Here is a 27,524-nt window from a genome sequence, read left to right on the forward strand (position 1 = left end):
GGGACCGTCTCCTGCTCTCCAACCCTGTCCTCGAGGTGAGAAACAGAAGGAAAGCCCAAAAATGCAGAAAGATTGGAGTTGGTGGCCTCACTGCTTGAGGATTCCCTGCAAAACTGCAGTGGGAATGTCACAACCTCTGTAAGAATATTTGGGATTTAATGTCATCTGAAGTTCGGGGTTCAATTTGAGGATGGCTGCAAAAAAAAAAAATGCAAGAAAATACAAGAAAATCACACCGTGCAGCAGCTCCTTGGGGCCTTGGTTATAGGTTAGATAAGAAAAAACAATAATTGGTCTAGTTGAATTCTGCTTTAAAGGTAGGGAATTTCATTAGTTTGTATTTCTTTAATCCCACTAAATTCTCTGGGATTTGGCTGAAGCAGGAAATCTTTGTTGATGGAGTTTGGTCCTGTCGTGGGTGTCAGGTGAGAAAGGACTTCCCCTCTCTGTTTGTCCCCAGGCTTTTGGGAATGCAAAAACCCTGCGCAACGACAACTCCAGCAGGTTTGGGAAGTACATGGACATCCAGTTTGATTTCAAGGTGAGCACAAACCCACTGGAGCGCTGGGAAAAGGAGCTGTATCCAAAAAACCTCCTGGACACAGAGCAGGCAGCCCAGGATTTATTAATTCCTTCTCTGCACCTTTCTGACCCTGTTTTTACAAAGCTTGCATTTTTTGAGTGAGGTCACTGGTTATCCATCCTGGAAGCTTCCAGCATTGCTGGCAATCCTGGCAGTGCTCCATGGAAAGCTGAGAGAGAGTTTTAAAGCTCAAGTTACTTTTAYAGTGCAGCAAATCCTTGTGCTGTTGCTGGACACTCTTAAACAAAAGGTGGCAGATAAATGACAGCGGAATTGGGCTTTTCCTGAGCCTGCTCTTGGTTCCTGAGAATAAATAAAYGGCAATCATGGGGATTATTGGTGTTTTTGGTGTTGATCTGCCTGCTTTSTTCTGCCAGGGAGCTCCGGTGGGAGGGCACATCCTCAGCTACCTGATTGAGAAATCCCGAGTTGTCCACCAAAACCACGGAGAGAGGAATTTCCATATTTTCTACCAGCTGCTGGAGGGTGGGGACAAGGATCTGCTCTGCTGGCTCGGGCTGGAGCGCAACCCCCAGAAGTACACGTACCTCATCCAGGTCGGTGGGAGCTGCTCCGTGGCTCCATCAGGAATTGTGGGGATTGGAAAAAAATATTCTCACCCTAAAAAATATTCTCACCCTAAATAAAAATATTATTTATAAGAATAAAAAATATTCTCACCCTAAAAATATTCTCACCCAAAGCTCAAGCTGTGCACTATTCAGCCAGTTTATGGTGACACTCTCCACGCTCAGGGCTTTGATTTATTCGGGGTTTCCAATATAAATGAAAATATTTGATCAAAGGAGCCACRTTCAGAATTAATAACAGTGAAAAAAACTCACTGAGAGAGCTGGGAATGAAAGCAGTCTGCCAAGAAGTATCTGTGCTTGCTGATAATAAAGTTCTTTATCAATTAATTGTATTAATTAATCTTTCTTTTACTGCCTAGGGTCGATGTGCCAAAGTGTTTTCTATCAATGACAAGAATGACTGGAAAGTAGTCCGGAAAGCTTTTTCCATCATTGACTTCACTGATAAAGATACCGAGGTACTGCTTGTTAAAAGGGGTTGAACAAAAGGATTTTAGAGAGGAGGRCACTGCTCTTTGCCTGAAGTGATGGAAGCAGGGAGAGGGATTAGGGGTGAAACAATTTGGGTGGTCAGCACCTGAGTGGCCAACAGGAAACATGGAAAGGGCCTGGAGTGACAGGATAAAGGGGGAATGGCTGCCCACTGCCAGAGAGTAGGTTTGGATTMGATATTGGGAAGAAATTGGGCACAGGGTGYCCAGAGAAGCTGTGGCTGCCCCATCCCTGGAAGTGTCCAAGGCCAGGTTGGACGAGGCTTGGAGCAACCTGGGATAATTGAAGGTGTCCCTGCCCATGGCAGAGGGTGGAACTGGATGATCTCCAAGTTCCTTTCCACCTCCTGCCATTCTGGAATTCCGTGACTCTGTGGGATTGAGGGAGTGGGTGGCGAAGAGCACGAAGCCAGGGGTGGTACTGGCATCTCTGACTCACCTCCTTCAGCCCAGCCAAAATTCTGTTAATTAACGATAGGAAAGATCAGCAGCACCCCAAAGGGCGGTGGGAGCCGTGTCCTAATGGAGTATCTCCCGTTATCAGCAACTCTTTGCCATCGTTGCCACCGTCCTGCACCTCGGGAACATTCAGTTTGAGGAGGACAGCAATGGCCACGCCATCATCCGCGACGGCACGCAGATCAAGTGGATTTCCAAGGTGCCTCTGCCYGGATCGGGTCAGAATTCCCAGTGCTGGGAGGAAAACCTTCACCTTGCACTGGTTTTTTTTGCAGGGACAAAGTGTTTATTCCAAAAACACATGTAAATACCCAGCTCTTGCTGTAAAACCATCCTGAATTTTGTCCCTGAAATTTTCTAATTTTCTGTTACTCCGAGACGGGGGTGACTGGAAAGGGGCTGGGGTTGTGCCCCACTGATCCCACAGTGCTGCTTATTTAAACAGGGACCTGTGGCTGTGCTCTGAGTGCAAACATTTCTCTCSCTGCAGCTCCTGGGTGCTCACCTGTCCATCCTGCAGGAAGCTCTCACCCACAGGAAGATTGAAGCCAGATCTGAGGAGGTACTGGGGGGTTCTGTGTGGTCCCAGATTAATCTGGGTAAACCCCCATCTGGGGGCAGGATGAGGAGCCTGTTCCGTGTAAACCAGATCCCTCTGGCTGTCCCTCTCCTCCTCCACATCCCCTCCTTCTAGCCTGAAATATTAAAATATATTCCCAATATTGAGGTTTTATTGCTGAAGAAGGAAGGAGCTGTTAAAAAGCTGGAACAGGGACTTGTATTTGAGCCAAATTATTTTCCCTTGTCCAGCCCAGCTGCTTCCTGGGCACAGAGAAAAACACAGTTAAAAACTGCTCTTTGATAGTTTTGTATTTTTATTTGAATTATATAAAGCTAAAATGAGGTCAGAATATTCCCCCCRCTTTGCCTAAATTAATACTCACCAAAATGTGGTGCCCCAAACCTGCTGGCAGGTGGTGATGCAGCAGACTGAACGTGCACTGATGGAACATAAAGCTATGGGGAGAATTAGGGAATCCCAGAGTAGTTTGGGTTGGAAAAGACCTTAAAKATCATCCCATTCCAACAGGAATAGCTGCAGCCCAGGGATGGCTGTGCTGTGCTGTAGGACAATATGGCTGCTTCTCTGAGATGTGTCCTGGCTGTGCAGAGGTTTGCTCTGATGTCTCATGGTGTTTATCCTCTCTGAAATATCTTTATTTCCAGGTGCTCAGCCCGCTGAATGTGGATTTGGCATTCTATGCCCGGGACGCCGTGGCAAAGGCGATTTACGGAAGGACTTTCACTTGGCTCGTCAACAAAATCAACAGTTCTCTTGCCAACAAGGTTGGTTTCTTGTCTGGAGCCCTCTGAGACACTGAAATCCTCCTAAAATGCTGAGCAATTTCCCCAGAAAGGCCCTACAACCCTCATCACCAAATACCTGGGTTATTTGATAATTGCTGCTGGGACATCCTGCAGCCCTGAGCTGGAAAACCCTTTAGTTACTCTCTGTTCAAGAGTTTTAGCAGTTCATTGCCTGCTTTGAAATGGCTTCTCCACTCATATTTCTCTCAAAGAGAAAGTTTGGAATTCAGGTGGAACGAGCCACCTGCAGGGAAGGAGCMATGGCAGAGCAGGGCTGTCTTTGACAGGATTCAACTCGGAAAACAGTTATTGGCCTGCTGGATATTTATGGCTTTGAAGTGCTGGACACAAACAGGTACGGGCTGTTCCTGGGATTTGGGGTTATGTGGGGGCATGGGAGGTCTTGCATGAATTTTTGGGTGTGCTCTCAGCCCTGCAGGACAAGGTAAGGGGACTAAAACTTGGGTGCAGGGGTTTGTTGAATCCTGGGAAAATCTTTAACTTGGGCTGTGAGGTGCAACTGTGAGAGCAAGGGGTGGGTTTGTTCTGTGTGGGAATGGGGGATTTGTCCATGTGGAAATGGGGATTTGGTCCATGTAGGAATGGGGGATTTATCCATGTGGGAATGGGGGTTCAGTCCATGTGAGAATAGGAGTTTGGTCCCTGTGGGAATGGGGGTTTTGTCCCTGTGGAAATGGGGGTTTGGTCCATGTGAGAATGGGAGTTTGATCCCTGTNTGTGAGAATAGGAGTTTGGTCCCTGTGGGAATGGGGGTTTTGTCCCTGTGGAAATGGGGGTTTGGTCCATGTGAGAATGGGAGTTTGATCCCTGTGGGAATGGGGGATTTATCCGTGTGGGAATGGGGGTTTAGTCCATGTGGAAATGGGGGTTTGGTCCATTTGGGAATGGGGGATTTATCCATGTGGGAATGGGGGTTTGGTCCATGTGGTAATGGGGGTTTGGTCCATGTGGGAATGGGGATTTGGTCCCTGTGGGAATGGGGGTTTAGCCAGTGGAGGAAGAAGGAAAACTGCCCCTGGAACACATCAAACCTGCTGTTCATTGAACCTCCCTGAAGCTTTGAGCAGTTCTGCATTAATTACTGCAACGAGAARCTGCAGCAGCTGCTGATTGAGATGACCCTGAAAGCAGAGCAGGAGGAATATGAACTGGAAGGGATTGAGGTAAATTGTATTTCCCYCTCCCTTTTTCCCTTTGAATGCTTTTTGATCATCAATGTGAAAGTCATCCTGCTTTTTTAGTTTGTTATCTTTCCCATGGGAGGTGTAGGATTTGCCAGGGTCTCTTTCTGTTACCCTTTTGAAGTGCAATTTAGCCCAATTTAGACTGAATTGACATGATTTAAAAAAGGAGTAGGGCCTTCCCCAAAAGGCMCAAAACTCAGATGCTCAGCAGTGACAACATCCCTGGGGAATGAGGGGCTCCAGCAGTGTGAAACATGGGAAGATGGAGAGGATTAATGCAGAGAACAAGAGGATGGTGTGGGCTGCTGGAAGCAGGAGAGCTTTGGAGTGGGATCGTGGATCGCTGTCACCTTTTCCCTCAGTCGATCCCATTTCAGTGGGATCAGAGGTTGAATCTGAGTAAAGCTCTAAACAACTTTCAAAAATTTCAAAGAAAAGGTCTTCATCTAAAACTGTCCTTCCTGTTTTCCCCTTCCAGTGGGAACCAATCCCRTACTTTAACAACAAAATCATCTGTGACTTGGTTGAGCAGAAGCACAAAGGAATAATCTCCATCCTGGTAAGAACAGAGTTTGTTCTCAATTAAAATGCAGGCCTGTGCCTTGCTCTAATGGTCCTTAATCACATTTTCCCCTCCTAATTATGGGATGGGTCTGTGTTATCCAGAACATAAACACAGATTCCTGTAACAAGGATGAGGCAAAGGATCTGATTGCTGTAGGGGGTTAAAGGTGGGGGATGTTCTGCTTCCCAACAATGGAGCTTTGGGTTTGTGGGACTAAAAGTTGTGCCAAATGTTGTTGAGGAGGGAATAGGAGCTCAGAGCAGCTCTGATCCAGTGCCTGCTGTTCCAGGATGAGGAATGCTTACGGCCTGGCGAAGCGACTGATTTGAGCTTCTTGGAAAAGCTGGAAGAGAAAGTAGGAGATCATGCCCACTTCGTGACGTATGCATTTACCCTCTGTATCCTACCCCAGACCCTTCCCATCCCAAATCCCTCTCAGGGCTGGGGAGGGAACAACCTGTGCCTTGTACCAGAGGGAATCAAGGCCCATCCAGGTGGAAAACTCCACTGGTGGATCSGGGGAACTGGGAGGTGTGAGCGGGATTTGGTCCCTTCACTGCTGCCATGCTGAGCTTTGAGTCTGCCATCCCACAGCAAAATTAGGGATTCATGGACTTTGGCCCAGGGTTTTAGCCCATGAAGGTTAAATGGTTTTGGCCACAGATGGTTTTGGCCCCCGTGGGCTCCAGGGAAAGCTGAAGATGACAAGGAGCCAAATGCCTGGGGCTGGGGCGGGGATATGTAAATATTTACACCCATCTCCCTCTGTGCRAGCTTGGAGTACCAAGAGGAGAGAAAACACTCCTGCTCCTGTCCCCCAGATGAGTGACATTTTGGTTCATACTCCATTTGGAGGGGGTTTGGATCCCGTTTTGGTGGCAGCTGAGCGCGTTGGCGCCGGGCTGTGCTGGCACTTCCCCRCAGAAGCTGCTGAAGGGCTGTGACAAGTCATCAATCGAGAGTCACAGTGCTGAGCTGTCGCTGTTCCTGCAGCTCTGAACTCCGCCACAGCCAAGTGGAAAATCTGTAGCCAACTTCCCTGTCACCACAATGTGCCTTAATGCTGTTCTGCCTGATTAAATGCTTTAAATAGAAGTGCTGGAGCTCCTTCCACGGGATCTGCTCTTGGAAGGAGCTCTGATACACGAACGTGCTGTTGTGACACTCAGCTCTGCTGTTTGCGACTGCTTACAAAGCTGAAACTTCAACTGTGAAGTTGCTCTTTTTTTTTTTCTTGTTTGGTTTTTTTTTTTCCCTCCCCAGGAATCCTTGCTTTCTAAAATATTCCTGCTATTCTCAAACATTTGGATTCCTCCTTTGTATTCAGGTTCTTGCTCCGGGGCAAAATATCTGAAATCCTTTCCTCCGGGTTCATTTTGGGGTTGAGGGAGCTGATGATTTTTTTTTTCCCCATATAAGCACTAAAAATGTGTTTAAATGGATGTTCTGGGAAGAAATATTAATATTTCTGGGATGGGTGTTCACTGCCAAATGGCAATGAATAGATTCCAGGTATCCTGAGGAGTTATGGGAGCTGTGATGGTTTGATTAGGGGCCCTAACCCTACAGTCAGAACCACATCAATAGGATCCAACACCCCATTCCCAGCTGCCCCCAAGCTGTGACTCTCCCCAAGCTGAGGGAATCTCTCTGCTGCTCTTCCTCCTGGTGTTTTGTTGGGTTTTCCCCTGGCAGGCGCAAGCTGGCGGATCAGAAGACGCGGAAATCCATCGATTATGTGGATTTTCGCCTGCTCCACTATGCAGGAGAGGTCACCTAYTGTGCCATGGGTGAGTGAGAAATGGCCAGGCTGGGCTTCCTGAGCTCCTGAGCTGCTGGGGGTGATGGTGGGAAGAGCAATTACAAAATACCTGCCCTCTTAAATGTGGCTGCAGTGAGAATTTTGAGGTTGTGAATGTCCCGCTTCCCTGTTTTAATTTAATTTTATTTATTCCAGGATTTCTGGAGAAGAATAACGATCTGCTGTACAGAAACCTGAAGGAGGTAAGAACAGAAAAGGGATGCTGTTCTCTTAGCAGATTTATTTTCTCTCTGCAGCAAGCAAAACCMTCCTTTTTTCTTCAGCACAGACCTTCAGGCACCTCTGTGCGTGTTCTCAGGGTTGTGATGCTCCCAGAAGGGCTGCTCAACAGGGCAACTTTGATCTCCTCCTGTTTCAGGTGCTGTGCAACTCCAAGAACTGCATCATCAGGGATTGTTTCCTCCTGTCAGAACTGGACAACAGGAGGAGACCGGAGACTGTGAGTTCTGAATTATCAGCTCAACCCCCCCAGGTGCTGGTTTAAGCATTGAGCCCTTCCTCAGTCCTAATGGCCATAAACTAAAATACAAAAATAAATGATAATAAACTAAAATTAAAATACGTGGGAAGAGATTTCCCTGGAGGGTGGCAGAGCCCTGGAATAGCAGCCCAGGGAGGGCCTGGAGTCATTCCCATCCACCTGAACACGTTCCTGTGTCACCTGCTCTGGGTGACCCTGCCTTGGCAGGGGTTGGGCTGGGGGATCTCCAGAGGGCCCTTCCCACCCTGGCTGTTGTGGGATTCCAGGATTCCTGCACTTGTGGATGTTTTTACAGCCATCCACCACTGAGAGCTCCCTGGCAGTGGCACAGTGGTGCTGCTGCGACAGCAGCCAGCAAATTGACATCCCATATACACATCCCCCAAGGAGCAGGGAGCTCTGAAGGGCTGCCTGGMGTGTCCAGCTCAGCCCTGTCACAGCTGACCACCCTCCAAAAACTCCAGGCTACCACTGCACCATCAGCTTTTGCTTCCAGGTTCAARCTGGATGCAGGGAGTGGGTTTCAATTCCTGCAGGGAGGAGCTCCAGAGCTCCTTTTGATGCTGTTTTAGGTTGCAACCCAGTTCAAAAACAGTCTGACGAGTCTGATCGAAATCCTCATGTCCAAGGAGCCCTCGTACATCCGCTGCATCAAACCCAATGAGAACAAGGAGCCTGGTAAGGCTGGGGCTGAGCACTCTGCTGAGTCCAAGGAATGGGTTTGAGGGGTTTGTTTGGAGTAGGTGCAGCAGGTTGTGTGTCTGTGTTTATATTTATATATAAATAATTTGGTGAAGCTGGCAGGAAATTCATCCCCGTGGGTAATCGGGGACGTGGTTCCTTCCCAATTTCCCCCAAAACACGAGGACCTGGGGGACCTTCCCCAGGCAGAACCGAGCAGTGAAGCTGTGCTCTTGCTGCAGGGAAGTTTGATGATTTCCTGATCCGACACCARGTGAAGTACCTGGGGCTGATGGAGCACCTGCGGGTCCGGCGGGCCGGCTTCGCSTACCGGCGCAAATACGAGCTCTTCCTGCAAAGGTGAGGGAGCTGCCTCCCCTCTGGCCAGGTAATCCTGCCCTCCTTGCTCCAGAGCAAGCAAAACTCCAATCCTAGTGATGGGATCTGTCACCAGACCCCTTTCTGCCCCAAAAACACCCTTTGCAYGTGTCTTGTCTGCGTCATTCTGATCTGCGTTGGTGTTTTCTGCCTTGAATAAAGCAGGAGGAATTTGAGGGGCAGCTTCAGGAAGGGTTTTCTCAAACTTCAGGTCATTTGTCCTGCTGATCTTTCAGGTACAAATCTCTCTGTCCAGCCACCTGGCCGCACTGGCACGGGTCAGCAGCAGAGGGTGTGAAGAGGCTCATCAAACACATTGGTTACAAGCCTGAGGAATACAAATTAGGAAGGTAAAATTGTAAATTCCTCACTCTGGCTGTGATGCTGCTCAGCGTTCACTCTGGTGGATCCTYTGTCCTGTCCAAGCAAAGAGAGAGATAAAACCCCCAGATGCACAAATTTCCCCATTATTTTTCCCTGTTTCTGTGRAAGCTTGAATCCAGCCTYGTTCCTTCCATCCCTGGGTGAGGSCTCCAACTTCTCCTGSTTCCCTGGGCAGCCCAAGGCAGCTGAGGCTTGTGTGGGGCACTGCAACTATTTGGGGGACCCTGAGCATTCTCARGGCAGCTGGAAGGGTGGCTCACCATGCCCCTGATCTCTTTTCCAGAACCAAAATATTCATCCGTTTCCCCAAGACCCTGTTTGCCACRGAAGATGCCTTTGAGTACAGAAAGCACCTGCTGCGTAAGGTTCCATCGCCTTGGTCTGGGACCCCAGTCCTGGCTCTGGGTTGGAAAGGGCTTGGAGCAACCTGGGATGGTGGAAAATGTCCTGGCCTTGGCAGGGGATGGGATGGGACGGGATGGGATGGGATGGGATGGGATGGGATGGGATGGGATGGGATGGGATGGGATGGGATGGGATTGGCTTTAAGGTCTCTCCCAACCCAAACCATTCYGTGRTTCTGCACCGTGGCAGGAGCTGAGACCCCTGTGAGTCTGCACAGCTCTCAGAATCCATGGAAAACTCAGTAAAGTTGTTCCAAGCTGAGGAGAAATCCCTGCTGGAGTCCTGGATATGTTGCTCCTTTAGAACTCCTTGGCCCCATGAGTGCCTGTCCATGCCCAGCTGCATTGAGGGTCTTGGGATTGGGATCTCTCCCATCTCATCCCTGCCCTGAAAAGCATCACTGAAGGGCAGATCCATGCTGGTCCCACTGGTGTCATGGCCCCTCTGTCCCTGTGCTGTGGGGTGCAGGAAYTCAGCTCCTCCACACCCCAATCCCACAGGCACCACTGATGACTCTGCCTTCTCTCCAGTTTCCAGACTCCAGGCCAAATATAAAGGATTCCTCGGGCAAAGGGCRTACCAGAAGAAGAGGAAAGCAGGTACTGGAATAGGGGATTCTCTTAGGGTTGGGATTTCCAMAGCAGCTGTAGCCTTGGGAGATCCCAAATCCATGGGCAGCACTCATTTCTTGGGGCTCTTGGGGTCACAGGAGGTGGCACCTGCACCAAGAGCATTCCCAGAGTATTTGTGGGGGTTCCTTTAGTTCTGTTTGGATCCTGATCCTGCAGGAGCAGCAGCTCCTTCTGTCACACACCAGGGGTCATTTTGGGGTACCTGGGGGTGGATCATCAGTGCTGAGGGAAAAACCCCCCTTATCACAGCAGMCTGAGATAAAGTGCAGGCTCAAAGCAGTTTTTTGGGCTGGAACAGCAGGAACCTGAGCAGGGACAAAGCCTGGCYGGGGAAAAAAACATCCCAAACTCCCTGTTCCCATCAGCTGCTTGTCAGGGCTGCACAATAACCAGTTTTAACTTCTGTGGGGTGGACTGGAAGTCTGAGACCCAGGATTGATTCCCTCTTGCAGCCATCAAGCTGGAGGCCTACTGGAGAGGAGCTCTGGCACGGAGAGCGGCCAAGAAGAGGACGTGGGCAGTGCAGACCATCAGGAAGTAACTGTCCCATCCGTATTTCCCAATCCCAGAATGATTTGGGTTGGAAAGGATCTTAAAACCCATCCAGTTCCATCCCCTGCCATGGGCAGGGACAATTTTCACTATCCCAGGTTGCTCCAAGCCCCATCCAGCCTGGCCTGGGACACTTCCAGGGATCCAGGGGCAGCCACAGCTTTTCTGGGCACCCTCACAGGGAAGGATTCCTTCCTAATTTTTCTCATGCCCTTCCCTTCCTTCTTCACTCCCCTAAAGCCAGCTCCTTTTGAACTCCAAAGCATCACAGTTTGGCCGACAGAACTTGGAAAAAACTGTTAATAATTAGAATATTATATTTTTAGAATATTTATTTCAAATATTTATTATTACGCTATGTTAATATTTAGAATTGAAGTTTTATTATTTAGAATATGTTAGTATTTAGAATTGAAGTTTTTGTTATTTAGAGTATGTTAATATTTAGAATTGAACTTTCATTATTTAGAATATGTTAATATTTAGAATTTAGGAAGTGGACCCCAGGTGTCCATGCACCCTGTGGTGTGTCACCCATCCCTCCCCTCATCTCCGTGGATTTCTAAAGCTCATAGAATGCTTTCTGCAGGTTCATAAATGGCTTCATCAATCGCAAGAACCCCCTTTGCCCGGAGAACAGGGACTTTGTGAGGCTTTCACAGTACTATTACCTGCTGAAGCTGCGAGATCACCTTCCAAAAAATGTCTTGGACAAGAGCTGGCTCCAGCCTCCCTCCATCCTGGAAGAGGTGAGGGTTTCTGGAGGTTTCTGGGGAAGTGGCCGTGTGTGTGCACATTCCAGGTGGGAGAAAATGATCTGCTGCTGGCTCAGSCTCTGTTCAGAGCCTTTGGAAAACCCAAAATCTGCTGTATTTGGKTGGGGGCAGGAGCAGTGACACCGTGGTTGGTGTTTCCAAGAGAAATGAGGAAGCTCTGTGCTGGTTTAAGTAATAAAAATTGAAAATACACTGGCAGAAAAGTGAACTCAGGAGCCCCAATAAAGGCAGAATTATTCCCACAGTGTTTTAGGCTCATGGCACAGACAGCCCTGTTTTTTTTTTCCCCTCATTTTTTTAATGCAGACATCAGAGTTGCTCCGGAATATCTGCGTGAGGAACCTGGTGAGGAAATACTGCCGAGGGATCCCTGCCGAGAGGAAAGTGCAGGTAACCAGCCCCTGGAATGCCATGTGGGGGTCTCTGTGTGATCTCTGCTCCCTGAGGATCCTCTGGAATGCAGGCAGCACTTTCTGATCCCACTGCTTCCATCAGTGCCTCGGGGATGAGAGCAAACATCATAGGAGAGCAAACTCCTGGAGTCAGGAATTCCCTCCAGTGTCCCTACAAGTCTCTTGCAGACGTATGGGGTTTGATTTATGGCATGAAAACTGCTCTCCATGGAATTGGGAAAGATCCCTAAACAAGAAAAAATCTGCAGGATTTCCCCTGCTGCCCCTTCATTCGGTGCAACACACAAAAACCCCARAGCTGTCGGGAGAAATGCAGCACAATTCCGAGATTCCATGAATCAGGTGGACAGCAGAAGGATGTTGTGGTGCAGCAGTGTTCACACTGTCCCTGCTGATGCTCCCAGAGGAGGAATTCCGAGGGTAAGGGCTGTTCCTTCTCCCACCAGCTGCAGCAGAAAGTGGTGACCAGCGCTGTTTTCTGCGGGAAGAAGGAGGGATACCAGGAGAGCCTCACCCAGCCCTTCCTGGACACCCGCCTGAGTGAGTCCAGCAAAGCCCTGRGGCCTCAGCTGCCTGCCCCTGGCTCAGGGAAGTCCTGCTTGACCAAGCAGACCCTTTTCCAAGAGAATTCCCTCCTGCCATGGAGTTCCTCCCTCTGTCACAKCGAGTGACACGAGTGTGGTGATGGATTTGTCACATCTCAAACTGGGAGGACTGGGACCCCTCTGGGGTGGAGAGCCACAAACCCAGAATTCCCCAGGGGCTGGGGTGGATCAGGGTCTGAACCAAGTGCAGACTCAAGAGCAGGCAGAAACTCCTGATGTGAATGTACCGTCAGGCAGGAAATGTCATCAAAATGGGTTTGGGAGCAGCTGGAGGTGACCACCCTCGGTTTGGAAGGGAACATTCTGAGGGGAAAGGACAGCTGGGATGAAGACAGCTAAAACAGCTCCCTGGTGTTTGTTTGAGGGTGTGAGGGTCTGCCTGGGGCTCTGTCACCCACACCCAATTTCTCTTTCTGGTTCGCCCCTCAGAAGAGAATGAGCTAAACCCCAAAGTGCTGCAGCTCATCCGTGGGGAGATCATCAAGGTAAGGGGAGCACAGAACTCTTGGAATTGCCTTCACTGGGGTTCTGGATCCATTTGCTCACACAGGGACTGATGAACAGCAGTGGAGCCGCTACTTCCTTGCTGTTAAATTGGAGACAGATCTCAAAATACCCCTAATTAAAAGTTATTTAAGATTCCTTGTAATGAAAACTAAAAGATCACTCCTAGCCCTGTCCAGGGCAGGAGCAGAGCTGGAATATCCATGCACCTCCCATGGGTATGGCATGGAGGGCACAGGGGTCCCATCATTCCCAGAATGGGATTTTGCCTCCTGAATTTCCCAGATTAGGGAACCCAGACCCCGTGAGCAGCAGCTGCTGGGGACCTGCAGCTCCACAGGCAGAGCTGCTCCTCACCAAGCTGCTTCCAAAACCCAAAATTCCCTGGAGCAGGAGCTTGCAGGGGTGGAAATGCTGATTCCAACTCWTTGTTTTCAGTACGTGACCCCCGTGATAAAATACGACAGGAACGGGTTCAAGGCGCGGGAGCGGCTCCTGGTGCTGACCCAGAGCTCGGTCAACATCGTGGAGATGGCCAAGATCAAGCAGAAAATCGACTATTCCATCGTGAAAGGTACCAAAAGGAGTCACTGCCCAAGGTTGGAAGGGKTTTGGAGCAGCCTGGACCAGTGGAAGGTGTCCCTGCYCATGGAATGGGATGATCCTGAAYKTTYCTTCCAWCCCAAACCATTCCATGAWCATTCTATGAGTTGTTGTGGGGATTCTGTCCTGTCAGGCACCCTTGGGAAGGGATGAAATTCTGAAATTTTGTCTTGCAAAGCTAATGGAATGATCTCTTCTTCTTTTCATGGGAGTTGGATAAAGCCTTGAAGGATGATTGTATGAGTAAGAGGACACTGTTCCTTGAAATGTTTAAATGCAGAAGGACATCACTTTCTACTGACACAGAGGGGAGAAAAAATAATCCAAAACTTTCCAATCCTGGTTTGTAGATTTTTTTTTTTAATCCTGGCACTGTTGGAACTACGGTTCAGGGGCAGAAGAAATCCTTTTCTCTCTTCTGTTACCAAAACCAAAGCAGCGTGGAAAGCTTTGGAGGAAACAGCTCAGGCAGGGCTTTMAATCAYCACTCTTGGAATTGTGCTGTGGATAATGGGGGATGTAAAGRGACCTTCAGAAGATATTTTGAAAACTCAGATTAATTCATCAAAGTAGGAGCTCTTTGTGTTTTRCCCTAAGAATGGGAATATTCTCCACTCTCAGGAAGGACAGAGCCTTCCTTGTGGGGCTGGAGTCACTGCCCCTGTGGGAAGGAGATGAGGGGGGTTACTTTTGGTAGATTTTCCTCTAATTCTGGGTTTMTTTTGAAGGGATCTCCACCAGTAACCTGAGCGATGGGATCGTGGTCATTCACGTTCCCGATGACAACAAGCAGAAGGTAGGAATTGATTGGGACGTAGCTCCTGTGTGCTGGAGGGTAAAAGTGAGGTCACAGGGCTGATGCTTCAAATACCATCCTCAAAACCTCTGGGATTACCCAATTCCTGATGTTTATTAAGTGTGTAATCAGCCATGCTGTCTCAACATGAAAATTTTCACTCGGAATCCCAACMTGTCCAGGAATTGTGGAGAGTGAGAAAGTTCCCCCTGAGCCTCCTTTTCTCCAGGCTGAGCCCCCTCAACCCCTCCTGGTGTGACTGATTCTCCCACCCTCCCCACCTCCATCCCCTTCRCCACTCCTGCCTTTTCTCAGAACCTAAAAAAAATGCTCCTGCTTTTTTTTTCAGAACCAACAAATCCCAAATAATCCCTGGAAATGTTGTGTAAATCGGTCACTTGTGCCCTGCAGTTGGTGCTCTGGCATTCCAAAGGAATTTCTCTGCACCATCACGTGCTGGGGTGAGGCCAGGTGACTTTTTTCCCTCTTTTTTTTTTTTGTTCCCAGGGAGATGTGATCCTGCAGTGTGAGCACGTCTTTGAGGTGGTGACCAAGCTCTGCATGCTGGCCAACAAGGAAAGCGTCGTTAAAGTGGTGAGGGGAAGGTGAGGAAGGYGGAAAGGAGGGTGGGAAGCACTGGGCAGGCTCTGTTTTATGGAAAAACCTTTTTAAGCCTGGACTAGGTCAAGACTGTTGCCATCACCCCAGCAGACAGTGCCCAAAGATGGACAGGTCTGTTTTTATGACTTCCAAAAGCACAGAGATGAGATGGGATCCACTGAAAGAAAATATATTAAAAATCATTCCAGCTTTTCCCCAGGCTTTTCCCAGGCTGCTTCCATGGTGCCTTGCACTTTGCCAGGGGTGAGAGCTGCCCATGCTCCACACCAGCATAAACCCAATTTATTTCTAGGTGATTGTATTTTAAACCCATTTTTTCCCCCAGTTTTCTGACATGACCTCTCTGTGAGGTCGTGGCTTTAGCAATTCCACAAGGGATCCCATTAGCCCCAGGAAAGCCAGCTGGAAAGCTGGGGGTCACCTCAGGATAAATTCTCCYGGATTGAGGAGACCCAAAATGTGATTGCAGGATGCTCCCAGTGCCAGCCTCGAGTTCCTGGCAGGTGATGCCACCCGTGTCTCCGACCTCGCTGGGAATTGGAGCTGGCAGGTGAAACCTGCACTTCTGCTCCAGCTTTTCTGCCCAGCCCTTTGCGTTTCAGCTCTAATTAGATTTGGTGTGCTCAGTGCTTTCCTCCAGGWCAGATCTGCTTAGCTTCCAGTGCTTAATTGCACCAGGAACACTCAAAAGCCTGGCCTGGRCAGGATTGTTCCATTTATCAACCCCTTGGACTCGCTGGGATAATGCAATTGTTTAGGAAATTCACCTAAGCTGGAGGCTCTGATCTGCTTCTCTAACGAGATTTGCCCAGGGAACAGAAATAAAGGGGGTTTAGAGTAAATCCTCTTGTGGGGAGAAGTCTCCAGGGGGATTCTGTGCTTCCAGCCTCCGGTTCCGCTTCGGCTCGGGGAAGGAGGGGATCATGGTGTTCGCCGTGGGGCCGGAGCCTCAGGTCTTCAAGGACAAAATGGGACAGCTGATAGTGGTAAGGGCTCACCTGAGCATGGGGAGGCTCCTGGTGCATCCTCCTTGGGCACCACACCAGCAGAGAGCTCAGCCCCCCTTCCTGGGGGTCCAGCAGGAACTGAGTCCTCCTTCAAAGCAGGATTTGACCACCCTGTTGGTGTCACCTGCATGGGGACAGTGCTGGGAGCTGCAGCTCCAGGGATTGGGCAGGAATTGTCCCAGGGATGGTTTTAGCCTGACCCAAACTCAACCTGCACCAGCAAAATGAGGCCTCAGGTGATGTTTTCCATCTCTTGTTGCCTCCCTCAACCAAATAAGGCCTGAAATGGGATGGGGATGGAGGGAAGGCACTTCTGGTCACCCAGGCAGGTCCTCTGAGGAGCTGACAGCTCCAAGGAAGAATTCCAGCTGGAGTTGTAGCATCCTGCAGAGATCTCTCTGTCTCTCTGCTGATTTGTCCACCAGCATCTTTTCCCAGGCACCTTGAGGATTCCTGATTGAAATTCCTGATTTAATGGCTCCTTTCTTTTCTCCTCCCAGGTATCAAGGAAAAGGTCTTGATGAGAACCAGTTCCTGTTCCCAGTTCCTGCCTTGGCTGGGAACAGAAAGGAGCCTGCAGGATGAGACCAGCCCTCACATCTCCCCTGGAATCTCTGATGCCACAGGGCTGCTGTGATTTGAGAGTTTGTTTGCATCTTTTAGGCTCTTTTTTTTATAGCTTAAAATGATTCAACTATTAGAGAAATAAAATCCCTGATGTTGCTGTAACATTCCCAGAAGGAGACATTCGTTACACGGTCACAGGGACATTTATCCCCCAAGTTCCAAGGTAAAATCTCCGTGTCTGAGATGTCAGGAAGGATTAGGACAGAAGCCAAAAGGCTTCCCTAGCTGAACATCAAATCTCTACTCAGGAGCACTGCAAAAAAAAGCACAGATTAATGTTAAAAATTGTCTAAAAACACCTTTTCTCAGGGCAGACTGGGCAGAGAGAATCCCAAAAGCTGGGGCCTCTCCCACAGGGAGGGCTGGGAGGTCACACTMACATTAATTAGGGTGGAGATCTGAKATTTCATCCCTCAGCCCTACAGCCCACGAGGACATTGAGCATCAAGCAATAAAATGACTCTCATGTAAATATGAAATATCTTCTAATTTATTGTGTTATATTAAAAAAAAAAACAAACAAAAGTACATATTGCAAACATCAACCATACACTGAAATCCAGCTGAAGCTTGTTCTGTGCAGAAGTCTGGACAGGTGGGAATGATTGTACAGAACAGGAATTTGCTGTTGTCCACAAAACAATTCCGCTAAGACTGAAAGGTTCTACCCACGCTTTGCTCTAAGGTAGGACGGGAGCTCAGAGCCTTGCCCAGGTGCTGGGGCTCAGGGAATCCAAAGCTGCCTTGTGGAGGTGCAGGAGCAGCTRCTTTGGTGCTACAGGGATACAGGTGGGCAAGGGGCACCAGGGCTGATCCCTGTCCTCTTATGGTGCTGTACCACCTGGGTCAGGAGCTGGGAGGGAACAAAATCCCTTCCCCAGGGGGACTTTCCTCAGCTCTCTGCTGTCACTGGTGCTGCTGRAGAATGGAAGCAGCCAGCTCTGCTCTCGCTGGCACTGGGAGGCAGGGAAGGATAATCCGAAGAGCTGCTTGTGCCCAGGACACCTGCCCTGAGCCCCAGCTGCACCTGAGAGCTCAGAGCAAAACCACTTAGAGTAACGAGGCTCAGGACTGAGAGCATTTGTGCAAGGACATGAGCAGGGTGTGCCCAGAGCAAGGACGGGGGCAGCAGGTAAAGGACAGTGCCCAGGACAATGCCCAGGCCAGCACAGCTTGGCTGCACCACTCCAGCACCCAGAGGGTGAGCTCAGGAGTGAGTTAAGGCAGAGTCTGCCCACAAATGCGGTAACAAAAACTGAAATTGAAACTTAAAACTCTCCTGGAGTGACTTCGCTAAACCAACAGCTCTACAAAGCGCTGTACAAAGATTAAAAACAGCCCTCCCCTGGTTTTTAAGAACTTAGTTTGCATAACCTGAAAGGGAAAAGCCTGAAGCCAGTTAAGGATCTATTTACAGAGAAGTTAATCACGTAGCTGTGACCTGTCAGGTGCTTAGTACTGCTGTCACCTCCTGGGGCTGAAGCTGCTCTGTCCCACAGGACTGGATTTGCTTTGGGGTCCCCAGGTAGGTCAGCACAGCCAGGGATGAGCTGCCCTGTGCCTCCTGGAATGAGCAGGGTTTGCTGCAGGACTGCTGAGACACAGCCTTGACCCTCCAAGGGCAGCAGGGCTGAGGAACAGCCCAGTAAATCACCAGCAAGGGTCAAAGTACACAATGCTGGAGAAACAGCAATGCAGGACTTCTCTGCCTYGCCCCAGCTTATCCCAGCCCTGAGGGGAGAGGAGAGAGGCTCCTTCCCCTCTGCRCTGCCCCAACCCCAAAGGGTGCTGCAAACAGGGTTGAGTACAACTCCAGCTGGAAGCCCTGAGGTGCTGGGACAGAGCTGAGGCTGCTGAACCYCAGGGTAACAGTGGAGCTCTCAGTGAACCATCAGCAGCTGCAGGAGAGAGGGGACAGGTACAACACCCTCACCTGCCACAGCCACCAGCTGCGTGCCAAGTGGAGAAGTCTTTGGTTACTAGAAAGATGGCCTAACTTTGAAATCTTGGAGCTTGACTTGATGATCCACAACCATACAACCATTTCATGGCATATTTCAGCCTCTGCCAAAGAGCTCTGTGGAACTGGGGTGTAACTGCTCTGTGCAACAGAAGAACGTGGCTGGTGCTGCTGCAGCACCTTCGGTTTTCACACTGTTCCCATGTCCTCAGCAGCCCTGAGCCAGGAGCAGGGATCCTTGGAGCAGGAACACAGGGCTGCTGCTCCAGAGGAGTCTGGCTGTCAAAACCAGCRCTAAATATTCCAGAGAAAGGATCAAAAGAAACTCTAGCCCAGGGCAGAGTGCTCCGGTGTCACTCACGGGTGCTGCTGCAGCACAAGTTTAACACTTCCTGCCTCRGGTTTCTCTCCCTCCCAGGACTGGTTACCTGAACTGTCACAGCTGTGGCTCTGCTTCCAGCCCTGTGGAATGACACCCATCCCCCCTCCTAGCATCACTGTCACTCGACCCCACAACAGGCAACAGGAGACAAGGAGGTAGATAAAATATTCATTGAGAGAAAAGCACTGGTAGAAAACCACGGTGCGGTGGCCTTCTCCATGCTCTGCCCTTCCACACACCTGCCACGGCGGAGGAGACTTGGAATACCCTCAGAAAAAAGTCCAACAGGGAATATCTGCCCCGGGTCACTGCCTGCTTCTTTTTGCCCTCCTTCAGAGCAAGGAAACCTCCCTGGATCAGCTCCAGAAGGGAACCAGGGTTGCTGTTCCCCACCAACATCCCCCAGCACGGGGGGATTGAAGCTGCTGTGACTCCTGTCACCTGGGAGCTGCTGGAAACCAACCATCCAGCTGAGATCCAGGSTCAGGCAGAAGCTCCAAGCCCTGACCAGCACCAACATCACTCCCAGGAAAAGCAACCGTGGACAATTTGCTCCTGATTCTACTCCCTTGGGAGGAATTTTAAYCGTGAACCTTTATAGGGATAAAGCAGGGATGGGTGTCCCCAGCTCAGTGCTGCAGAAGCTTCACTGAACCCCTGGAGGAGCAGATCCTGAGAGCTGTGGGCAGCCCAAAGCAGCAGCCCCTGCCCCCTCCCACTGCTCTGAGGGGTCCCTCTGCCCCCAGCACTCCAGGAATCTCATCACCCTGTGCCATTTGTCCTTTGGGGAGCCACCCAAGGCGCTCCCAAGCTCTCTCCCAGCAGCCAGGGAGCTGTGCAGCAGCTCTGGGTCCAGGTCCCTGCCTTTTCCCCCAGTGCAGGAGGGCCAGGGAGTGCCTGGAGGGAAGGAGGGTGGGCTGGCTGAGCTTTTGTTTGTTGTTTTGGTTTTAAAGTGCAGGATCATTACCAAAGCCACAGGAAGCCAGTCCTCCTCCTCTCCAGCACAAAACAGCAAAGACAAGAGTGCTAAAATTTCCGGGCATTTCTCCAGCTGCTCAACAGGCCCTTCCAGGCTGCCCAGTAACCTCATTTATCCTCGCCCTACAACTACCGCATTTAAATACCCCAAATAACCTAGAGTTTGTTACAAATCACAATTTACAAACTGTGCTGGACAGGAGTTGCACTGCCTGGTCCTGCTGCAGGGCAGCCCCCTTCCCAGAGCTGCAGGGGTGCCCAGGCTCACTGGTGCAGGTGGGCCCTGTCATCGGGGCGCTTGATGTGGATCCTCCGCACGCGCTCGATGCGCTCCCGCTCGTCGTCCTCCTCCAGGTGGTGGGAGCGCCCTGCAGCCCCTCCCGTGGCTTCCAGGAGGGCATTGTCCGGCCCCCTCCCATCCTGGGATTCATACAGCAGAATGTTCAGGGTCTCCTCGTAAATTCGGGCTTCTGGGAAYTCCACCTGGCAGGCAGGGAAGAGAAGGTCACTCACTGCAGGCAGCAGGTGACCTCAGGTTGGATTCCTGATGCCTGCTGTGACAATTTCTTAACTGCACCCCAGCCACAGAAATCCTTCCAGGCATGATCCTTTCTATTCCATTATTTAATTCCAGCTTTTGAGTCCAACAACCAGTTGGGTTTTTACCAGAACCAGGCAGGTCTCTCCTGGGAAAGGGAAGAACACAGCAAAGGTGTGCCATTGCTGGATCCCTCCTCACATGAGGGTGCAGAACCATGGACGGGTTTGGGTTAGGAGGGACCTTAAAAATCACTTAGTTCCAGCCCTAGATCATCTACTTGCAAATCCCAAACCCAAACGTGGTTAAATGCACAAGGTGGTCTAAAGATAATGAGCTGGACTGAACATTATGGAATACCACAGTGAATTATGGAATATCACAGTGCTTTATAGAATATCACAACTGCCCAGCATTATGAGCCCTAGGCAGGCAGTCCCTGCTCTACACCCAGGATGAGCTCCAGTGCTGCCCCACTCTCAATGCATTGATTATCCTTCAGAAGCACCAAACAATGACAAAGTGCCATCCTGCTCAGCTGCCAGGGTGCCAAGCTGGAGCATTCCCAGTTTTCCCATACCTTGGTCTGCTTTTTCTCAGTGGCATAAACGATGGAGGTGCAGCAGACCTCGGCGATCTTGCGGCCCTGCCCGTAGAAGGACCAGCAGCAGATCTCATCCCCAATGACATCCTTGATGAAGAGCACCCTCCCGTTGAACCTCAGGGACAGCTTGTCAAAGAGYTCRATGTTCTTCAGCATGTTGTCATCWGAGTTGCTGTGGGAATGGAGGCAGCAGCAGGAATGTACAGAGCACGTGGGAGCAGTGAGCCCTGACAGTCCTGAGCACACAAATTTCTGTGTCACAGAATCCCAGGATGGTTTGGATTGCAGGGACCTTAAAACCCATCCAGTGCCACCCCATGCCATGGGCAGGGACACCTTCCACTAGTGCAGGTTGCTCCAAGACCTGTGCAACCCGGCCTTGGACACTTCCAGGGATGGGGCAAACACAAAAAAATCATTATTTTACTGCTAAGGGCAGGAAAACATGAAGCAGCAGCACTACAACAGCAACAGCCCCATGAACAACTGTCTAAAGCCATTTAGATTTAGATTCAAAATCCTATGAGCCAAATCAAACCAAACTCCTGAGCTCAACATCAGCTGGAAGGACAGTGTCATGTCAGAAACTTATAAGGGAATAAGGGCAAGGGGACAAGGCCTCAGCTTGGTGATTTCACCACTCACTGAGCTCCCTGTGCTCAACTACCATGCTGCAATCCATAGGAATGCAGACAGCACTTGGCCAGGAGCCTCTGCCAGCTGCACCTAAGGATTAGAGGAACTCCTCTGGCACAGAAATAACACAGGCTCAACCTTCAATTGATGGCAGCAGACTCCCTTCTGACTCAAGTTTGAAATTAATTGGGAAAAAATGGAGTGCCTGCCAACACCAATCTGTCATTGCGTCTAGGGGAAAAAGAAAGGAAACTCCAATYATGGATTTCAGTCTACAAAAAATGTCCAACAATTTCAGCTGAAGTAATTTACCTGGTGTAGGAATATTTGTTGTTGCTTCTGTTGTAGAGCAGCTTCACTGCTGGCTGTAAGAAACAAAGTACAGATGAGCTCCAGGGAGCAGAGCTGGAACTTCAGATCAGCCCAAGGCCCCAGGGAGAAGCTGCAAGGACAAATTCCCAGTGGGATTTTGGTGGTGTCACTGCTGTTGTTGCACTCCTGGGATGCACAGGTTGGCAATGGGGCTGCAATCCCTCCTGACCCTTCTGGGATTGGATTCTCATCTATTCTTATCTTCCCTCTGCCAYGGGCAGGGACACTTTCCACTATCCCAGGTTACTCCCAGCCCTGTCCAGCCTGGCCTTGGACACTTCCACGGATGGGGCAGCTTCTCTGGGCACCCTGTGCCAGGGTCTTACCCCCTCACAGAATTTCTTCCTAATATCCCATCTAATCCTGCCCTTCTTCAGCTTAAAGGCATCRTCCCTTGTCCTGTCTTTCCATCCCCTGTCCAGCTCTCCAGCTCTCTCTGAGCCCTTGAGGCTCTGAAAGGGCCCCTGAGGTCTCCCCAGAGCCTTCTCCTCTCCARRYTGGACACTCCCAACTCTCCCCACAGAACATCCCAGCCTCTCTCACCTTGTTGGAGGTTGCAATCAGCTTCTGCTCCTCCTTGGAGGAGGTGATCACCGGGACTTTGCAGAAGGGCTCGTACGCATCCTTGTTCTGTGGGAGCAAGAACCAAACAGCAGCTGAGTGACACCAGATCCAGGGCTCACCCACATTTCCTGGGAATGATCTGCCTGAGGGKTCAGTGTCCAGTCTGTCCCAGTGGTGGTTTCTGGGCTGTGGCTGGCCAGGCACCATTCTTCTGGTAGCACCTGAGAAATCCATTCCTGCTCTCCACCACTGAATTTCTGTGCCCAGTTAAACAGCAGCATCTGGAATGGGGTTTCTCTCAGAGAGGACACCAGTGACAGTGGCRTCAGACTCAGGATGGGAACCTCAGAGCACAACAAAGAACACAAGGGACTCCCAGCAGCCCTGGGAAGAAGCTGGTTTTCCTGGATGTGACCAGATTCCAGCAGATGGCAACACGAGCTATTCCAATTTCCATCCCAGCCTCCAAAACCACCACGTGTGAAGATTCCTCTCTAGACCAGGAGAAAATCCCACTCTGCCCAGATGATGCTGCCCACCCCCAGCAGCCCCTGAGCCCCATGCCCACCTGCAGGGCTGCCTGGCACTCATCCACCAGCCCCTGCACCAGGTAGTACTTGGCCTCAGCCAGCAGCTCCTCGATCTCCCGGCGGCTCTCCGGGAGTGGCACAGCCCCGTCCCGCAGGTAGTTCAGGATTGTCCCAAAGTGCTTCCCACAGCGGTCGATCAGGATCCAGCCTGGGGACACAGGAAGGACACGGGAAAGGACAAGCTGAGGTGAATGTGACAAAAAGCTTTGACACAGCAAACTGGTGGAGGACATGATGGAAGTGGGAGTGTGAGGATGGAAGGAGCTCAGGACCGTGGTAGGAAGAAAAGCATGGAATGGTTTGGGTAGGAAGGGAACTAAAGATCATACAGACCCACCYCTGCCATGGGCAGGGACATCTTCCACTAGGTCAGGTGGCTCCAAGCCCTGTCCAACCTGRCCTTGGACATTTCCAGGGATGGGGCAGCCACAGCTTCTCTGGGCACCCTTTTCCAGGGCCTCCCCACCCTCACAGGGAAGAATTTCCTCCCAATATCCCAACTAACCCTGCCCTCTGCCAGTGTGCAGCCATTCCCCCTTGTCTTGCCCCTCCATGCCCTCATCCAAAGTCCCTCTCCAGCTCTCCTGGAGCCCCTCTAGGCACTGAAAAGTGTTCCAAGGTCTCCCTGGAGCCTTTTCTTCAACTTCTACAACCAAAGCTGYGAGTGCAGGATCCACATTTCACCTCTTGCTGCTGGAGTCAGGCTGGACCCTGGAAAAGCCAGGCAGTGCTAAGGCTGGAGTTTCCCTGAGTGAACAGATGGCCACTCTCACAGGCTGAGGCTCAGGAATGCAGCGAGGAAACGCTTGTGGGGAAGGAGTCATATTTTGGACAAATAAGGAAAGTAGGTTAAAGCAGCCCCTGTGTGTTCTGCRTGAATGGAATTACGAGGAAAGTCTGAACATTTGGTTCAATCTGGAAAGGGAACACGGCCTTTTGGTGCTTTCTGAGGGAAAAGGAGACACTCTGCAGCAGCTCAYTCCAGGCTTCCAGCTCCCTCATTCCTGCTGTCCACAGACAATACGATGTGTGCTCCAAGTGTGACTTTACAGACTGGAACAACAAACTGGAGACAGAAATCATGGAACAAAGGACTGATCCAGGCTGATGGATACAGGATAATTATCCAACTGGAGCAGAAAAAAAAGCCCATTTGGCAATGCAGAGTATGGAAAGCAAGAAATCCTATTTTAGTGRGAGATCTASYGGAAGGTGTCTCTGYCCATGGCAGGGGGTGGAACAAGGTGAGCTTTAAAGTSCCTTCCAACCCAAACCATTCAGGGATTCTGTGATAAAGAGGAAGGACARRCCATGGTAATAAACCAGGACATCCRTATCCACAAATGCAGCTGYTTCCAAGCTCATTGGGGCTCACAGGGAAGTAAAGAGCCAGCTGAGAGCACAATTACCATCCCYAAACTCCTCCGTTCTCCTCTGTGATTCCTCATAAACTGCAAAAATCTGCTGCAGCTTCATGTTTACAGATGGCGAAACTGAAGCAGAATTGCTCATTTCCATGTGGRGATGAGAAAACACTCCAGTAGTGTTGCAAAATCTGAGTGGCCACTAAAAGAGCTTCCAAAACCCTTCTGTTTCCCCCAAACAGCCCAAAGGAGATGAGTCACAGGGAAGTGACCCTGCTGCCACTCGGCCACAGCAGAGCCAACAAGTGGGCTGAAGCCTTTTAGAGTTATTTTTTAATTGCAGTGCTCCAAAAACATCCTGTGATCCATTTAGGAARGGAYACARAATCCATAAGCTGWGTTTAMCAAARAATCATGGAAWGGTTTGGGTTGGAAGGGAACTTAAAGTTTATGCAGTTCCAGAGGGGCAGAACCACCCCTCCTCTCACTGCCTTTATCCGTGGGTACATCAGACCTTTAGGAAATTAATCTTTGTCCTGCAACAATTCTCAGGGACAGGATCCAAACACTCCAGCCAAACCAGACAACATTTTCCAACCAAGCCCTGACAGGTGAAACAGGAGCCTGACACTGGACACTGCCTGAGGCTCCATTCTCTTATCAGCAGCTGGACCAGGAACAGCTTCCCCATCAACTGGTGACAGCAGCAGGGAGTCAGGGAAAAAAAAAAGAGAACCAGAAACAGGTGGATGCACCTGGAAACTCATATCCTCATTACCACCCAAAGGAAATGGTCCAAATATGCAGATTTGCTRCAGTCCATCTGTAATTTCTAAGCTGAAAATAATAATCTGCCACCCACAGCCAGAGAAGCTCAGACTTTTCTACTCCAGCCTGAGGAGCAGCAGGTTGGAGTTGCTCAGCTGGGAGGAGGAGCTGGGATCTGAATTTATCCAGACACAGAGCAGGACCCCGTGTGCCACATTCCAGACTGGTTAAACCCAACTCCTTCCAGTTGCTCCCCAAGCCTGGCTTCTTTCCCTAAGAAACATTCAGTTTGGTGCCAGATTTTGGGTGTGACCAATTAGGAGGATTTTGAAGAATTCCAGATAAAAAGTGTTTCCTTTAGCAGCCCCAGTGCTATTGTCCCAGTTTCCAGGCAAGGGGAGATAAAGCAAGAGCTGCTGCAAGGGGAGTGACTGTGTTACAACACACAGGAAGTATCAAATTCCGATTAAAACACAAACTGGTTCCATGGAACAATCCCACACAGACACTGTGGGAGTCAAAGCAAAACAAACTTGTGATTTTACATCCCAAACRTGGTATTTTAGCAGGAGAAACTCCAGTTATCCTCAGATTTGGGGGGCAAACAGCACCTGCACTGCCAGGGTCTCTGAGCCCTGGGAATGGGATGTACCAGCCCTGCTGAACCTGCCCAGGACATTGGGATCAGGGTGGGCTTCCAAAAGGAATTTGGAATTTCCCATCTATTTCCAACCAYGGGAAGTCTGGAATTATCAAATTTAGTGAAGCAGCTTTAGGAAAGGACAGGAGGATCCTGGTGGAGTTACCTCAGTTCAGCAAAGGGAGAGGKTTCACAACATTTCCACCCCTCCAACATTCCCAGTCAAGCTGTTGAATCCCATTTGACAGGTTTTTTCCAAATTTGACCCACACACTGACTTTTTTATGCAACCTGCATGGTCTGTATCCAGGRTAAGTATCCCAGAGCCCCTTTGATCCAGAGTCCCAAAGCACAGCCACCCACATTCCTGCTTTATCCTGGCCTGGGATAACACCTGGAACAACACAGCTTTGTTTTCCCCAGCTTTAATACAAAGACTTTTGGCAAAACCAGGAATATTCAGCTAATTAGGCCGTATTTTTACATTTTTTTTCCCTTCAAATCCATTTCCTCTTATCTCACAAGCCCTAAAAACCTCTAAACAGACTATTTTAAAGCACTCAAAACTCAGTCCAACCCACCTCACTCTTTACTATACTTTCTCTATTTTCAGCAAATTCAAACAAAATTCTCAAACAATAATTAACTAATCCCAAGAGAGGTGTTTGAACCTCCAGAGGCTATCTTTAAAGACAAAGGAACTTCAGGGGCTTCAGAGCTTGAGTGTCAGTATTTTGATAGGAAAAGATGCTCCAGATGCCACCTGGGCCTCACAGGAGCTTTGGCACTTCTTCGTGTCCCTCTGCTGTTCAGAYAACCACTCAGGTCATCCTTGTCTTTTGTTCCACATTTTTCTCAGCTGTATCATCATGGAATCATGGAATAACAGAATGGTTTGGGTTGGGAGGGACCCTGAAGATTATTTAGTCCAATCCTGGTCATGGACAGAGACACCTTCCACTATCCCAGGTTGTTCCAAGCCCTGTCCAACCTGGTGTTGGACACTTCCAGGGATGGGGCAGTCACAGTTTCTCTGGGCACCCTGTGCCAAGGCCTCACCACCCTCACAGGGAAGGATTTATTCCCAATATCTAATCCAAACCTATTTTGTGGCAGTGGGAAGCCATTCCCTCTTGTGCTCACACTCCAGGCCCTTGTAAATATTCTCTGTCATTCTTGTATCTCCTTCAGGCACTGGAAGGCCACAATCAGATCACCCCAAAGCCACTCTTCTCCAGGCTGACCAACCCCAACTCTCCCAACCTTTCCTCTTTGGGGTGGGGASATTCTCCATCCCTCCAACCCTCTCTCCAGGCCTACAAACAGAACTTCCTCAAACCTTTCCCCGACCCCTGTGACTTTCCCAGCCACGGAATGACACGGAGAGCACCGGGAACATCCCGTTCCTTACCTTCACTGTCCGTGAGCACCTCCATGCGCCCGCTGAACATGGCCTTGAGCATGGTGTCCTGCTTGGTGAGGGTCTGCATGGTGGTGTAGTACAGGGCCCCTCCCACGTTCAGCTTCACGTACTTGGAGCTGGGGCTGCTCCCCTTGAAGGACGTCGTGCGCGTCGC

The 27,524-nt window shown here is 50.0% G+C and overlaps 2 protein-coding genes across 2 annotated transcripts in view; one reads left to right on the forward strand and one right to left on the reverse strand.

Annotated features, from left to right (window-relative positions):
• The window catches only part of MYO1H (myosin IH), a 43,134-nt gene extending 26,689 nt beyond the window's left edge, over positions 1 to 16,445 (forward strand). Inside the window, 29 exon segments of the mRNA XM_057378074.1 lie at positions 3 to 35; positions 461 to 541; positions 961 to 1,140; positions 1,536 to 1,634; positions 2,212 to 2,325; positions 2,617 to 2,688; positions 3,354 to 3,473; positions 3,782 to 3,849; positions 4,573 to 4,678; positions 5,178 to 5,258; positions 5,554 to 5,645; positions 6,960 to 7,054; positions 7,222 to 7,268; positions 7,445 to 7,525; positions 8,140 to 8,245; positions 8,491 to 8,608; positions 8,863 to 8,976; positions 9,294 to 9,370; positions 9,946 to 10,014; positions 10,500 to 10,584; positions 11,189 to 11,348; positions 11,682 to 11,765; positions 12,235 to 12,328; positions 12,823 to 12,878; positions 13,336 to 13,471; positions 14,229 to 14,296; positions 14,804 to 14,901; positions 15,804 to 15,903; positions 16,425 to 16,445. Of these exon segments, the coding sequence (XP_057234057.1) occupies positions 3 to 35; positions 461 to 541; positions 961 to 1,140; positions 1,536 to 1,634; positions 2,212 to 2,325; positions 2,617 to 2,688; positions 3,354 to 3,473; positions 3,782 to 3,849; positions 4,573 to 4,678; positions 5,178 to 5,258; positions 5,554 to 5,645; positions 6,960 to 7,054; positions 7,222 to 7,268; positions 7,445 to 7,525; positions 8,140 to 8,245; positions 8,491 to 8,608; positions 8,863 to 8,976; positions 9,294 to 9,370; positions 9,946 to 10,014; positions 10,500 to 10,584; positions 11,189 to 11,348; positions 11,682 to 11,765; positions 12,235 to 12,328; positions 12,823 to 12,878; positions 13,336 to 13,471; positions 14,229 to 14,296; positions 14,804 to 14,901; positions 15,804 to 15,903; positions 16,425 to 16,445 (2,655 nt within the window).
• Positions 16,446 to 17,027: 582 nt separating this feature from the next.
• On the reverse strand, positions 17,028 to 27,524 carry KCTD10 (potassium channel tetramerization domain containing 10; the record flags this gene model as incomplete). The annotated part of the gene is made up of 6 exons (XM_057378075.1): positions 17,028 to 20,354; positions 20,990 to 21,185; positions 21,962 to 22,014; positions 22,565 to 22,651; positions 23,154 to 23,323; positions 27,359 to 27,524. Coding segments are annotated over 6 exons (891 nt in total), but the record flags the coding sequence as incomplete, so codon positions are not given.

The sequence above is a fragment of the Malurus melanocephalus genome, unplaced genomic scaffold (assembly GCF_030028575.1).
Source record: "Malurus melanocephalus ecotype Western Australia unplaced genomic scaffold, MMel_1.1 scaffold_340, whole genome shotgun sequence".
NCBI lineage: Eukaryota > Metazoa > Chordata > Aves > Passeriformes > Maluridae > Malurus > Malurus melanocephalus.